The sequence below is a fragment of the Falco cherrug genome, chromosome 1 (assembly GCF_023634085.1).
Source record: "Falco cherrug isolate bFalChe1 chromosome 1, bFalChe1.pri, whole genome shotgun sequence".
NCBI classification, from domain to species: domain Eukaryota; kingdom Metazoa; phylum Chordata; class Aves; order Falconiformes; family Falconidae; genus Falco; species Falco cherrug.
In genome coordinates this window covers 39788893-39804499 of record NC_073697.1, presented here as the reverse complement: position 1 = coordinate 39804499, position 15607 = coordinate 39788893, and the positions used below count along the sequence as shown (strand labels likewise).

At 46.2% G+C, this 15607-nt stretch overlaps 1 protein-coding gene across 3 annotated transcripts in view; it reads left to right on the top strand.

Annotated features, from left to right (window-relative positions):
* The first annotated feature begins 377 nt into the window (after positions 1-377).
* EXOC6B (exocyst complex component 6B) overlaps positions 378-15607 on the top strand; it is a 312139-nt gene continuing 296909 nt past the window's right edge. For 2 of the 3 annotated variants that reach the window (XM_055706484.1, XM_055706491.1), the window contains exon 1: positions 379-684. In XM_055706484.1, the coding sequence (XP_055562459.1) occupies positions 572-684 (113 nt within the window). In that variant the 5' untranslated portion in view covers positions 379-571. Of the gene's footprint in view, positions 685-15607 lie in introns of all 3 variants that reach the window. The other variant, XM_055706488.1, reaches the window with a different exon arrangement.

Here is a 15607-nt window from a genome sequence, read left to right as displayed (position 1 = left end):
GGCTGTTTGTCTTCAAGGGGATGGCATGGGATCTCTGCCATGGGGCTGTATCCCCTCGGGGTGGGTGTCACGGCCATGGGGCTGTGTCTCCTCATGGTGGGTGACACTGCCATGGGGCTGTTTGTCTTCAAGGGGATGGCATGGTGTCTTTGCCACGGGGCTGTGTCCCCTCATGGCGGGTGTCACGGCCAAGGGGCCCGTGTTCCCTCACGGCGATGCCGCCACAGGGCCGCGCCCCTCAGGGAACTACCGAACGCGCGGGGCCGCGCCCCGCCAGGGAAGCTCCGCACCCGCCGCCCCGGCGGGCCCCGGCCTCGCCCCCCCCCAGCGCCATGGGGCCGCCCCCTGCCGCCGGGCCCTCCCCGCCTCTCGGCTGCCGGGCGTGCGGCGGCGCAGGCCGCGGCGGGGCCTCCCGCCCGCCCGCACTACATTTCCCGGCGTGCCGGGCGCGGCGGGGCCGGGCCGGGCCGAGCCGCGCGGAGCGGAGCGGGCGGCCCCGGTTGCTGGTGCTGCCCGGGGCGGGGAGGGCAGGGCAGGGCAGGTGGGTCGGCCGGCCGGCCGGCGGAGTCCCATGGAGCGGGGGAAGATGGCGGAGCTGGAGAGCTTGGAGACGGCGGCGGAGCATGAGCGGATCCTGCGGGAGATCGAGAGCACCGACACGGCCTGCATCGGCCCCACGCTCAGGTGCGGCGGGACTCGGGGCGGCCAGCCAGGGCGGGGGGCTCGGGCAGGCTTCGCCTTGCCCCCCTCTCCCAGGGACTTGGAAGCAGTGAGGAGATTTTGTGTTCTTATTTTATCAATAGTGGTCTCTGAGAAGTGCCCGCAGCCCCCTCGCTTCCCCCGCCTGGCTCCCCGGGGGGCGGGAGCGCCGTGAGTGGCGACCCTCGGTCGGCGGCCGCCCCCCTTCCCGGGCCGGGGCCGCGGGGTGGCCTCTCCCGGCCGGCTGTGGTGGCAGCGCTGTGGCCGGCTGACCCCCCCCCCGGGCCGGCCCGGCTGCCCCTCCTCGGGGCCTGCGCCCCGGCCGGCCCCCGGCAGCTCTCGGGGTGACTGGCGTTGCCCTCCCCGACGGGGTGTGGGTCAGGGAAGGAAGGAGGGGGTTTTCCTCCCCTTCGCCCAGAATCTGTCAGAGTTATTCATATAAACCGCTGCCTGCCCTTTTTGTTGATTTCTGGTCATTTCACAAAAACCATGGCTAATTGTGAAGCAATGGATATGGGTACAATTACCATCCTGATGATGATATGAGTTAATGCCTCTGTTTGCTTAATGGATCCTTTGTTCTCCTATTAAGCATCTTTTCCCAGTGGTTCTTGCAGTATCCTTCAGCTGGGAGAAGCTGTGGCTTCATCTGCCGAGCTCTCCTCCTGCCCGAGGAGCACAGATGGATATAGCTGTGTGCCCAGGAGTGCTGCCCGTTTGCTTTTCCTGAGCTTGGGGCTGGCATTTTAGCCTTTTAGGTATTTGTGATGCTGATTAGGATTTTGCAGCAGTGGCTTCAGCTGCGTTGTTAAATCTGAAAGATGCGGTAGCTGACTGTTTAACTGAAGCCTGCGTCTCATGAGAAACCACCTGATGTTTTTTTAAAAATACTGTATTTTACATGAATTATGGACATCTAAGACCTTTCCTTGCTATCCAGACCATGTGCTATTAGTATAGCTGTATTTTGTATATTGTAGAAGCCATATAATGGATTTGGCAAACTGAGACACCTCGTCCCTCCTTCCCCCTCTTTAAACAGAAGTTCTCCAAGAAACTTCATATCTAAACCAAAACACATTACTTGCAATGCTGAGCACAAGCGTGTGTGTTGTTCTCTGGAAGGCTGATGATACAGATGGGTAGAGGATATTTATAGCTTATCATAACCAAACTGATCAGGCTGAGAGGTGGGGAAAGGTAGAGGTGTGTTACCAGAAATACTTGGCTTCAAACTCTAAATAGTGGTATTATTGCAGACTTAAATTTGGTGCTAAGCTTTGCTGCTTTTTGTGGCAAGAAGAGCGTGGTGCCCTTTTGCAGGGCAGCACAGTCAATTTCACCTTCCCCTTTCAGCTAGTCTGCGTCGCTGCTGAGCTGGAAATCACAGTGCCAGGTGGGAGTGTTTGGTATAAACAGGGCTGGAACCTCCGGTCCCACCCCCTCTACAATAGCCCTTCATATCTTTTCAGTATTTAAGTTTTACAAAGTCATGGTTTTAAATGACTTGTGTGGCTGTCTTTAAAAATAAATGCTTTTAAGCTGTTTGACTTGCAGTGATGCTGCGGTGTGGGCACAAAATTAAAATGGAAAAGCTTTTCACTTGTGGAGCAATAGAGCACTGGATTTATCTTGCTATAGGGTTGCCTGTTCGTTTAGTTTTTGTGACTTTTTGCAGTTTTCTTTCAGAAGTTCTCCTGTGAATGAAGCCTTTACAGGTAAACTGAATGGTAGGAGATGCTGAGAATTAGATTATTAACAAAACTGAAAAAACTGGTTCAAATGCCTGGGAACTGCTGGAATGAAGAGTGTGGGTGTTTTCCTTCCATTTCGTAGCACTAAGTGCAGTTGATCTTGTTTCTCAGTATTAAGGGTAGATGAGGAGTTGGGCTTAATGTCTATCTTTGCATACCCAGAGAAGAAACTCTAATGTCTGGGGGAAGAAAGGTTTGTGCTTTGCTAGCATTAACTGTTGGAGCGCAGCGGTACTTCATCAGGGGTGGTATTAATGATGTAAGTGTAAGTAATACCTGCTCCAAGGATTTTTAAGAGTTGAAACTAGACCAGCCCAGGGTAAACATGATGTGCTGGAGAGTCCGGAAAAGAGGATGATGGAAACTTTAAAAAAAAAAAAAAAAAAAAAAAAGGTGACTCACTTCTTGTAGGCATCATGGAAGAAGTGTGTCTTCAGGAGCCAGCCTGGCTTCCCTTCTAGGAACAGCAGTCCCAAAGCACAGTTCAGAAAAAGGCTGGACGGCTGGGCTTCAGCTGCCAGTGGGGCCTGTTTGCAGAATTACGCTTTTATCAGTTTCTGACTCGGCAGAGTGAAATATTCTGTCTGCAGCTGGTGTGTGTTGCCCTGGCATAGTGCTCAAGGCTGAGTTGCTATTATCAGAGGGTGACGGAGGGGGGGGAGTTAAGATGTTAAATTTAAGGTCCAAAAAATTCATCTGTCTGGGTGGGTTTGTGTCCCACCCATCAGGGAGAGCATTTTCTGTTAGAAAAATAGCAAGTGTAGTAATTCTTGCCCTGGGGCAGGGGATGAAAAGATGCCTTCTTGAAGTCCCTTCCAGCCCTATTTTTTCTGCTCTGTTCTTGCTGTGATTCTGGGATTCAGTGGCATGAGCCGGGACTCCATTGTGCTGGGCAGTGTGCAGATGTGGGATGAAGCCTGCCCCTCCTCAAGGAGAGGAATTTAATTCGAAATACAAAATGGGAGATGCCATCAAGGTGTCTCTCTTTTCCCTTCCCACCGCCCAATACCCGACAGTGAAAGTCATTGTGTTTGAAGGAGGACACTGAACAAGTTCAGTGAGTCTTTGTGGGGATCCCCTTGAGTCTGCAATGCTCCTGGAATCAAAATAATCCTCTTCAGGATGTCTTTCCTGCTATTCAGCCTCTACTAATTATATCCATTGCTTCTAATTCCACTTCCTTCTGCTGTTCTAATTCCTCTTTTTCCCCCCTCCTTGCGTTACACTTCTTGGTTTTGCAGAGTATTTTTGGATCTCCTCTCTGTATCTAGGTTTCTAAGAATCACTTAATTCTGCGGGATCAGGTAACCTTCTAGGGGAAAAGAAACTTTCTTGCTTAAAACCACCTCTTGGCTAAGCTGTGACGCTTGAATACTCTGATTTTTATTATGCTCAATTGACTGATCAAGTTTGTTGCTCTTTGGTGATTTTTCTGTAATTTCAGCAGGTTGGTTGGTTAGGTTGTGTTGTGGGTGATTTTTTTGTTAGTTTTTTTTGTGTGTGTGTGTGTGTGATGGGAAGCTAACCCTGGTCTGTAATGTTCTAGCTGTGCTCACTGGAAGTAAGGATGGATGTCTCTGTGGTTTCTAATCAGTTACTCTTTGAGAAGAGGCTAGTCCCTCACTCTGCAACCTCATACAGCATTTGCTGAGCGATTACTTTATTTGCATGGCTGATGCTGTCTTGCTTTCTTCTGTGATTCACTTATTTCCTCCCCTTATCTTCTCCCTAGTTCTTTGTATAAAATGTCCTGTGCTTTGTGCTGTACTCCTAGATTATAAATGATCGACTCAAACTGGTACAGAATAAAGGCAGGAAAAACAGGGAGATTGTCTTGTATGGCACCCCACAAATGTGGGCTGTATACCTTCAGTCACTTTTCCCTGTGCTCAGCCTGTCATCTAAGGAGGAGTTTGTGTGACTATCTGAATTGCTAATAATTTTAGAAAAAGTTCTTGATTTCAGCCTGCAGGTGTTTTACTGTCCTTTCCTGTGCTCCTCTGCAGTGTCCTTTAACACCTGGTGTCTCCTCACTGTTTAAATACTGGCTTGTGTTTTCAAGTCACTACTTAATCTTTTTTTTGATTATACAGCATGAGCTCTGCAAGTCTCTTGAAAAGCCTTTTCCTGCTCTCGAGCTGCATTTGCAGCTTTTTGAAATTGGTGAAGGATTTTTAAACAGCATTTGATAAATTAAAAAAGCCCTATCTGGCCACATAGGTGTAGTTACAGTATTCTTGCTGTCTCCTCTCCGATTTAGATGCAGATAAAATTACATCGGTACTGTAGTAGTCTCCTGCTTGTGCACTGAGAGCTTCTCCAGTCTCTCTTCTCCTCAGCATTGTAACAAGAATTGTTACTTAATGCAGAGTTATTTTCTTGGGGGCACAGTTGTTTGTAGCTATGGATCACGCTCCTCGTTGCTACATCTGTACCTTGGCACTTGGTTCTCCTGTAGTGCAAATTGCTGGGAAGGATCAAGATTTCCAAGCGATTGTTCTCCACGGCTGTCTGATTTCATGGTTTGTTATTCTTCCAGCTTTTGTGTCATCTGCAAATTGTATTATTGGTCTTTTTTTCTCCCCCCCCCCCCCCTTTTTTTTTTTAGATATATATTTGCTTTCTAGATTGTTCTTTCGTGGTTGAGATTTTATCAGTTATGTTGGGATTAGTACTTGCCTGTGCCCCTTTAGAAAACTGAGACATTTTGTATTGCAGACAGCAATTAATCATCCAGTCTGTGCTTTTATATAGAACTATATTTTTAATAGGAGTTTCATATCTGTCTGCTAATTATGTGTTTGGAGAGATTACAATGTTGTTTTACCCAAAAATGAAATTAAGCATACTTGATAGGGTAGTGTTTCTACTAAGCAGCTCTTGACTGAGGTTAAAGCAGGACTGTAATTCAGCTCTGTTCCTTGAATCCTTTATCAACTCTTCCATGACTGTGTCTGGGATTAGTGTTGCTCTGGCTGACCTGGAACTACCTGGCTGATCCGTTTACAGTGCTGGCAGCGCGCTGTGTTCATCCCCTGCCTGTAACCTCCCCCATACTCAGGTTCATCTTAAGCAGTGGAGCCAGAGGTCCTCAGCTGCCTTTTTCTTTAAGGATTCTGGGTCTTCTGGCTTGAATTCTTGACAAATAATGTTCTCATCTGGGACTAACGGATCTAACTAACCTCATCTCCCATAGGAGCATCACCTTAGGTCCTTCTTGGTATCCTCAGGCTCTGGCTGGCTCTCTGGGGGGAGCATTGAGATACCTGAGCTGAACGTGTGGGAGCCAGAGGTGCTGTTGCTGCAGCCCATCTTGCTGACATGGTTCGGTGCTACCTTGGGTCCAGGCTGGAGCAATGTCACAGTGCACATAGCAGCAGTTTGTCTAAGATCCTGACTCCTGAGCTGGTGCTGATGTCCTGGAAGGGGGGATGTTCTCTGGTTTATTCTATAGCTTCAAATGGAGCTGAGCTGGAACTATTACAGCCCTGTTCCTGTGTCATTCAGGTTTCTGGTGCTGGACTGGGAAAGCTGAGGCTTTGCTCTTAGACACAAACTTATGGAGGGGGTCCAGCAAGTGCTGGGGCTCTCACTTAGCCCCTCTGAGCTCCCCAGCATCTCCTTAGTTGAAAGTTGCAGCATCAGTACAAGCCTGGTGGTAAACCTGGCTGGAAAATGGATCTGGATGGAAAAATAAACCAGTTAAAAAACGTTTTGTTTCAACACAGCTCTGCTTCAAGGTGTTTTGCTGTGTGGTAGCACAAATACTGTTTCCAGCCCAGGGAGGAGGGTGGAGATGGGAATGTGGGACTTGGTGATGGCAAAAGTCACAGAATCACAGCATGGTTGGGGTTGGAAAGGACCTCTGGAGATCTAGTCCAATCCCCCTGCTAAGGCAGGTTTTCAGCTGGACCAGTTCACCCCCAATTTATCTTGGGCTTGTTTTGTGCCTTCCCAGCATCTAGACTGGCACATGGAATTTGGTGACGGGGTACTGGGTCTGGAGGGCAGCTGTGGTATTAGACATCTAATGTCTATGAACTTGAACATGTCCTTCTTCCACAAGCTGTGTGCAATTCCCTCACCTGGTACAAGGCTGTTTTATTTGGTTGGGGAATGTAAGTGGTTTATGGTGGGTTAGGTGAACATGGAAACCATGACACAGTAATGAGCAGAAGCAGCAGACTTGAGTTTTCTGGGTTGGGTGCTAAGAGCGAAGGCTGGCCAAGCTGGTCCTAATCTTTGCTCCAGGGGGTGAGATGAGGATAATTGTCTGTGTTACAGATGTGAAGCAAGGAGTAATGATAGGCCTCTGGCTTAACAGCTTCCCTATTTGTATTTTGGAGTGTAGTAGTAAAGATGGTACAGTGTCATTCTGCTTGTTCTTGGGACCACCTTTACTGGTGGTAGGGGGCTGTGATTGCTGTGGTTTGTCCTTCAGCCAAGCCTGCCTTGCATGAGGAGAGAGGAAGGAGACCCTGGATCAGCTTTGGGATGAAGTGGACCTTCTCTTGCACATGCTGGGGCTGGATAAGAAGCACCTCCTCAAGGTCCCAGGCACAGTAAGAACTGAGATCATCTGAAAATCATACACAGTATCTGTAAAAAATCCCCTGAGGTTGAACACTGTGAGAATTTACATGTTAACAGGGCTAAAATGGTACTGAGTTGTTGTTCTGACTTAGCACCCTTCAGCTGTGCCACGTGCCACGCTTTGCCTTGGGTCGCGAGTCCCATCTCTACACATCCCATCCCTTGCTTTACACAGTAATTCGTGAAATGCTAACTGCCAGCAAAGCAATGCTGTGAAGAAATAGCACAGAACGTCTAGACACTAACTGTTGGCCACAGAGCTTGCTCAGGAAGCTGCTTGTAACAACTGTAAATTGTCTGCTAATAAAAGCCTTGCAGGATCGTTTGAAGCATCTTTCAGCCCATTCTCCTGCCACCCAGACTGGGAAACTGCAATCTCCTGAAAATGAGCCTGGGTCTCTGTTCATATGTACATAATTAAGCGTCTTTTAAAAGACAGTTCATTGCAATACTGCTTGAATTATATTAGCATTCCCTTCTGGTCAGGCTGATGCTGTTTAGCTCCAGGTTTTGTGTTGTGGAGAAAAAAGTATCAGCAGCTGCTTCTGTGAAATAATCTTCTATTGGCATTAGCGGTCCGTTGGGAGATGGACTGGTCTGGTTTAATGTGTCGAGCATCGGCAATCTCTGCCTGAAGGTATGCCTTACTTAATTATCTCAGATTTTATGGATTCTTTCCTGTTTGCAGTCCTGAAGTTTTGCAAACAATTTTGAAATGCTGAAATCTTATATTTCATATAACCCTTTTTATTTCAGTCTGCACCCTGATGCAGTCTGAAGGGAACAGTTTGCAGGAATGTACTGCTTAATTATATATACCTTGTATTTTCTTGGCTTTTCTTACAGAAGTACATTCCTTTATGGAATTTAATGAATCACTGTCAAAGAACAGATTTATCAAATGCCTGTTCCTATTCTGTGGGATATGGTCCTGTGTCTGGGCTCTCGGTAGCTCACTGAATTTATTTTCCTACTTACCCTCCCTGCACCTTGTCTGCAGTAGCAGTATGTGACAGCAGTGTTATGAGGTAGTAAGGTAAAAGGGGATATTTCGCTTGAATCTGTGGGGAAAGGCTGCTCTAGTAACCTGTCTTCGTGGCTTCAGGAGTTGTTACTGCATATGACTTAGCAGTATTTCATCTCAAGCTGGCAGCTGAGCTCATCTTTAGAGCTCTCTGCTGTCCTGCCTACAGAGGATTGCAGAATAGTAGTAGCTTGGGAGCTTGGTTGATTGTACTGCTGTAGGCAGAGTCCTGTGGCATTTCAGTCTGCCTAGACTGTCCTTTCTGTCATGCTCTTTCTGATACCACTTCTCATGGTTTGAAGGATTTTTTTCTTTTTCTAAAAATAAATAAATGAACTGGCCTTTAGTCTGTGGCTGCAGAAGCCTAGTAATATGACTTTTTGGATATTTTTCGCAAAGGAGAGCAAACACAGCCTTTGGAGGAAAAAAAAAAGAAATGACTGGGATTGCTTAATCTGGAGAAGACGAAGACAAGCACACAATCAATCTTCAAATGCAGAATAGACTGTTGAGAAGATGAAGAAAAGCTCTTCTTTCATGACTGCGTGCAGGCTGGGGTCTGGACTGCAATTGCAGCAGTGGGGATTTAGGATAGATGCAAGAAAGTGTCTTCTGAGACAGCTGTTTCTTTAGCTGAGAAAATCATGAAAATGTTCATGCTGGTGGCATCATAAGCTTTTCGTCTTCATCATCCCGTACCTGAGGGTAGTGAGGAGTAGGTGATTATCAAATGAGATACAGAGCAAATACAGATACATGCTTCTGGTGTCTTGTAGTCTGCACTTTAGAGCCTTTCAGCACAGTTTGTACCAGCATTTCTCTGTTCAGGAGCATCCCATAGATCTCTTCTCCACAACCCTCATCAACATTTTAGTCTGCTAGTGCTCTTGCCCTTAAAACATTTTACAGTGATGAGTTCTGTGGTTTAATTGTGGATTGTGTATTCCTTAAGGGTTTAAAATTGGTGGGTTTTTTTGCTAGGACAAGGTCTAGGCATTCACAAAGGATTATAAGAAATAGTAAGTCAGTCTTTTTTTTATTTTTTTTTTGCCTTCCAAGCTGAAGGTTCATAATCAATTCATTCCATTCTCCTGGTAAAGCTGTTTTGAATTGCTCATTATCCCTGTTGCTTTTCTTCCTATCTTTTGTCATGCAGTTATCGCCTTTTTGTGATGATGCTGGAAAGATCAGAGCTGCACATGGTGATCAAGATGCAGATTCACTTCTTGAGATTAAGTGGCACAGTGATGTTTTCTGCTTTACTTTCTCTCCTTGCAGTCTCTGTGGTCTGAGCCAACACTTCCGACAATACAACCACAATACTGCTGGTGTCCCTCCTCAGCAGTAGTAGTTAATTCGGAGCACCTTGCTGTTGGTGTATTATAAAAGGTTTGTCCCCACATTGTTCCTCCCCTGCAAGTGTCTTGCTTTACACTGCTGACGCTGAGCTGTATTTGTTATTTTGTCACCTTATACTCGGTGTTGTAAGATCCTTTGCAGCTTTTCCCTTTGGGATTTATGCAACTCAATAGCTCCGTGTCCTCTGCGAAATGTCATCTTGATGTTCATCCCCTTCTCCAAACCACTGTGAAACACTGAACTAGAAGAATATCAACCATCTATTTTTTCATTTGAATGCTTTTAATTCATGTCTGTTAGGTTGACCAGATCCCCCTTGTTAACAAGTCTGACTCCTTCAAAGAGTGCTAGTGAATAAGATGTGAGTGGCACCCAAAGAAACTGTTGTCTCCACTGGATTGTACTTTTTATGTGTTTGCTAACTATTTCATAAAAAAGACTTCTACTTTGCTCAGTCACATTTAGTACTTTGTAGCTTGCAGGATTCTTCACTCACTGCAGAAGCCACTAAAGAAATTAGTAGCATGTTTTCCATATTCCGCTTTTCTCGCGGTAACCACAATATTAGTGATAGATTATTGCTGACCTGGTGTTTGTGGCCTGGCAGTTTTGTCTAATGCACCTTGAGTGTTCTGGAACAAACACAACTGTTTGTTTTACTGAGCTGGTCTGAGTGTCTTCTATTAACTTCTCAGTCTGCAGCAGCTGGGGAAGTTTTGGGGCAGAAACTCTGTAGTCCTATTCGTGGGATGCTGCAAACCATTTTTCCAGCCATTGCACAGCAGAGAAGTTTTCCTGAAAAGGCTCCTGTTCCCTTGCTTGCTCTGGCAGGTTTCCTACTTCTGATATTTGAAGAAGCTACTAGCTTATTGTATATTAACTAATTAGCTTTTCACATGCCTCTTCCCACCCCCCCACCCCCCCCGGCTTATATTGTATGTGTGCTTAGCTTACTTGAATTTGTGCTCTTTAATTTTCCAGAGTTGGAAAAATTTTCTTTTATTTCTTGAAAGCCTCCTGTACTGCTGTTTAACCATGGTGGCTGAGGGTGTGTATGTGTGAATGTTTGAAGCCTGTTTTCATAGTTACTATACTGCTGCCTTAGAGCATATAAATATGTCTTTTAAGCAGTTTCGTTGCCACCCACAAGCATTTAATACTTCTAGCTGTTCCTTTTTAATTTCCTTTTTGGGTAGGGAAGAAATGAAGAAGCACGCTTTTTTCCTCCTTTGTAGTGATACGCGACAGTAACGGTTTTCTTTCTGCTCCTACAAAGGTGCTTGGTTTGGGTATTTTACCGTGACTGTTGCAGAGAGCCTGGCGTTAATTCTGAGCACTTTGCAGGGTTGGAGCAGAAGTGCTTTCTTCTGTAGGTTGTCCTGACTCTTGGCTAACAAACCCCCCTGACAAACCTAAATCCTTAATCTTGTCATGGCTCCCTCATTTGCCTACAGAGCATCTTGTCTGAAGGGTAGGAAAAGTAGGGTAGCTGTACATCTGTCAGTAGTGCGTTAGGGAGGGTTGACCGTGTGGGGGGGACTGAAGTGAAGAAGGTGGTTTCTGGAAGTCCTTTCCCTGTGGATCAGTAGGGTACTTGACTTTTCTTCCATTGGTCTATCTGGTCATGAGCAGAGGTCCAAAAGCGATAGCTGGGCTGGTTGTGATGTCCTTTCAGTAGTAGGTGGTGCCATGCAGCTTGGTCCTTTGCCCATCATGAATTCTGTATGGTAGTTTTGGGGGGGTCAGTGTGTTTCTACCTTTCTGCTGAAGCTTGGCTTACTCTGCTTGTGCAGATCAGCTGCCTCATGCATGTGAGACTTGTGGCATTTCCAGTAAGCACATGTCCAAGCTTCTGGGGAGAGTTTGTCCCACTCACTGGGTTAGGTGCCAAAGTTTCTTGAAAAATCTGAAGACAGGAGTCCAGGCTTTTTGATTTCCTGTGGCTGTACCTTGGGAAGTAACATTCTTTAATGAAATCTCTGGACGCAGTTTTAGGTCGTTGTAAAGAATTGCTCCTTTGTAATATGCAGCCTGTTTTTCAGGTGCCGTCTGTCTTGCAGAAGCGAGGATGCACGGTGTGCCTGTCTGCTGGAACTTCCTCTCTCTGCTTCCAAATCCATTTTGATTTGGAAAGTCCGTGTACGGATAATTATCTCTCCTGCTGGGTTGGCTTTAGGGCTGGCAATTTGCTCAGGCAAGACACACACACACACACACACACACACTGATTTGTGCTCTTTCAGTCACTTAGACACAAAGGAGCTGAGAGCAGCATTAGCTGAGGCAGAACAGCAGGTGAGCAAATCCTCTGTTTCTGCTGCTTCTCAACCATAGCTATTAAGAAAGCTGAGGATGAGGCTAGTCATAATCCTGCTTTTTGGGGTGAACTGGTGCCTTTGGGATTTTAAACTACAGGTGGCAGTGATGGAAAGGTCCGAATCTGCAAAGGCGAGCATTTTCTTCCTGAAATCCCTGTAGCACGTTAGGTTCTTGTTTAGCAACCTGTTATCTGATCTGTTTTTTTAATAATTTGCTTCTGGCCTGCATGTCCAGTGTGCTGTGAATGTGCCCAGTGTTGTCCCTGGTGTGGCAGGAGCACATGAGTAAGGGCACTCTGTGCACAGGGAGAGGCTTTTAAGGGTGCTGTGGAGAATGACCTGACATGTCTGTGTGACATCCTCATGTCTGAGCAGGACTGTCACGGAGCTGATTTCACTTTGTGTTGTCCTCTCTGGGTGCGGTGATGTGTCCTACACAATAGATAGCAATGCTGTGAGCGCACATGTCCTTGCACCGCCCTGGGTGGACGAGGAGGAAGCCTGAAGATCTGCCCTTGGATGTATTAATAGATGAGGATTTAGCTCAACAGTTGTGTGATGAGCTGTGGCTTGGGTGTCTTACACTCATAAGCTGCTGTCCCAGTGAAAGAGTTTCAGTTCTGGATTTTCAAGAACACAAGATACACAGAGGGACTGAAACCTTCTTGAGCTCAGGTGTCCCCACAGTTGCCGCTGCTCAGTTTGGAGATGCTATGCTTCGTGTTTTGTGCCAAGGGGGTAGGGGTGCTGGTAAAGCTACAATAACCTTGCCCCTCCTCTGTACCTCTCTCCCTGGGCCAGCCTGCTGATGATTCATGTGCATCCCAGAGGAGCTTTTTTTTTTTTTCCCCCCCGCTCTTTCATCTCATCATTGAAATAATTTCATGCTTCCCTTTCTGTGACAAATAAAGGTCCAAAAGTCTCTCCCAAGCTGCTAGCTGGCTGTGCTCCCGCCCCATGCAGTACCTTCTGCGGATGTCAGGGCCAAGGCTACTGACACGGCAGAGCAGGGTGTGTGGCTGTGACTGATGCCTAGTTATGTGCTTGCTTTGAGTTTCAGGTTTGCAAGAGCAAGCGAACAAAATCTCCTCCTTAAAATCTGTTAGTAATGTTAAGAGATTTGCCAGGCTTGCCATAAAAGATTCACTTGAGAAGCCAAGTGGTTGTTGTGGGTTCCCCGCCCCCCATGGCCATCCAAGAAGAACAGAAAGGGAAAAAATGAGTGTAAAGAGTATTTTTTTCCTCTCTGCTGAGTAATGAAGAGCTCAAAAGTAAGATAAGTTGTTGGAAATGTGTAGGCGGCTCTTGGCAGTGTTTCAGGTGATGGATGAGGCTGTAGACTTTACTTTCAGGCTGGTGTCTTGAAGCACAAGTGGATAGGAACTTCCTTACTAATAGATATACTCTCCTGGAAGATGGTACCCATTAACAGAATATTTTCCAAATATCACTGTTCATAAGCTAGCCTTTGTTTTCCTTCTGGGTGGATGATTGTTAGGATCTAGAGAGAGTAAAGACAGCTGAACCATCTTGTGAATCCATTTCCTTCTTTCTCTGTCTGATTTGGAGAGAATTGGACACCAAAAGATTATAATCTGACTTTGTTAGAGAAATTATATCCTTCTTGAAAGGCTGTTAGAGTATATCGGTATTGTTCTCAGCTTTCCCTTTCCTGAAAGTTTACATAATATGATGCTTCCTTCATAAGCTGGTGTGATGAGCCTGAGCTGGGTGGCATGTACAGGTGTGGAGAAGACAACCGGAACTGGTGACCTGCATTGGGAAACTGCTGGAGGACATGAAGCTGAGGATGCAGTGATAATTGCGTGCGAGTGAGAAGAGTTGGCTGGGGCTACAGCAAAATCCAGGAGTGGAGAGCTGATGCAGGGTATGGGATGTTAGGCGAATAGGCTGAACGAGTGGTCTGGTTTTGGGGTGGGAATGGAGGAAACTGATGGCTTTTAAATTCAGAGTGAATTTACCTGTGGTCTTGCTTTAGAAACCAACCTCATGGGATTTTCCTGTGAGTGAGATGTTGCCTTCAATAGAAATAGAAACTCCATGCTCAGCTCTTTCAGTAAGAGTATATGATTCTAGATTAACCCTTCAAGTTTACAGAGCTCGTTGCTAATCACTTCTTAAAAGGAGGCTAGAGATCTGCTCACCATGAATGCTTTGTGAATCTTCTGGAGCCATTGGTCTCTCAAATCAGTTTTCCTTTGCTTAAAATTTCTACACCTGTAGAGATTTTCTATCTCTGTGGTTTCAGGATGAAGTATAATTTGTTTATGGGGGTCTTCAGAGTTAGAATCACTTTCTCATGCTGCAGGAAAGGTGCAGGACTGAGAACAAAACATGTTCCACCAAAGCCAAAGACCCCAGCTGGGGAACGAGGTCCCAGCTGTGTTGTGCACTGACATATAAGAATGGTCTCTGTCCTGATGGACTGTTGTTTTTCAGTGTCTTGTGACTTTGCCTGTTTACTTTTGTAGATACATTTTTTTCTTAAGCTTAACATCATCCTTTTGAAGCAGTGGAAGAGCATTTAATTGATAGGTAATGTCCATGAAATGCCCGGGTCCTCTCATAAAGAACTGAAATCAGATATGTCCTGGTATTTGGCCAAGCAACTTCAGCTGAAGCATCTTTCCTGGAGGGAGAGTCCAGGAATTTCACATACTCCATTTGGGGAATATGCATTTTCCTTCTCAGTTTCTTCTAGAACTTAACTGAGATGCCAAAAGCATTTCAGCTAGCGAGCAAAAAGGCAGTGCTTGCTGTGGCTGCACGGTTGTGTTGGGGATATAGATTACGTGTACATGTGTAGCAGAGCTCTTTTGGATGCTAACCATGCTGCACTTGGCATCTACTGCTTCTGAAAAAAATACATGGTAGATGGCTCACCTGTCTTCTGCCTCCTGTTCTGAATAATCCCTTGTGCTGCTATCATGCTTTTAGTCTAAAAAGTTCATAGATGTCTGGGAAACTGAATAATTAAAAGTCATAACTCTAGTTCAAGTTAAAATGCTGTTGCATCTGTCTTGCATCCTGTAGCCCAACACAAACTGGGGGGTATTTTGCCCATAGGACCTGAGCAGGGTGCTCAGGGTGATCACAGCCCTGAGCTGTGTGGGCTCCAGGGGCTGCTCTGTACAGCGCAATGCAGGGAGCTTGGCTAGCTCGCCTGGGAAAGGTGCAGTCTGTGTTACTGATTTACTTCTACTCTTTTGCCCTGGGTGCTTTCACTGAAACTGAAACAATCTTTCAGTTTTAGGTGGAATCCTTCAGCAGTATTTGATGCTGTGGGACCTCCTTTGCATTTAAGTGCTAGAGAAACCCCACTCTGAGCTTTTTCTTAGATCCTGCGCTCCCATGCAGGACTATAGAAAGCTGCTTTTTAAGAAGAGTTCTCTTTGGCCTTTCAATATGTAAAGAGGCTTATAAGAAGGTTTGAGAGATACTTTTTACCAGGGCCTGTAGTGACAGGACAAGGGGCAATGGTTTTAAACTGAAAGTGGGAAGATTTAGATTGGACATAAGGAATTTTTATGGTGACGGTGGCGAGGCGCTGGCACAGGCTGCCCAGAGCAGCTGTGAATGCCCCATCCCTGGCAGTGTCCAAGGCCAGGCTGGATGGGGCTGGGAGTGACCATGTCTAGTGGAAGGTGTCCCTGCCCATGGCAGGGTGGTGAGACTGGGTGATCTTTAGGGTTTCTTCCAACCCAAATCATGCTGTGATTCTATGAAACAAAGCAACAGAAGCTAAAGCCGTGTAGTGATGGTTATCTTTGTGATCACCCCTCTGAAATGGTAGCACAGCATGTGACGCTGTGGTCCTGGTAAGAATTTTACTTTTTTTG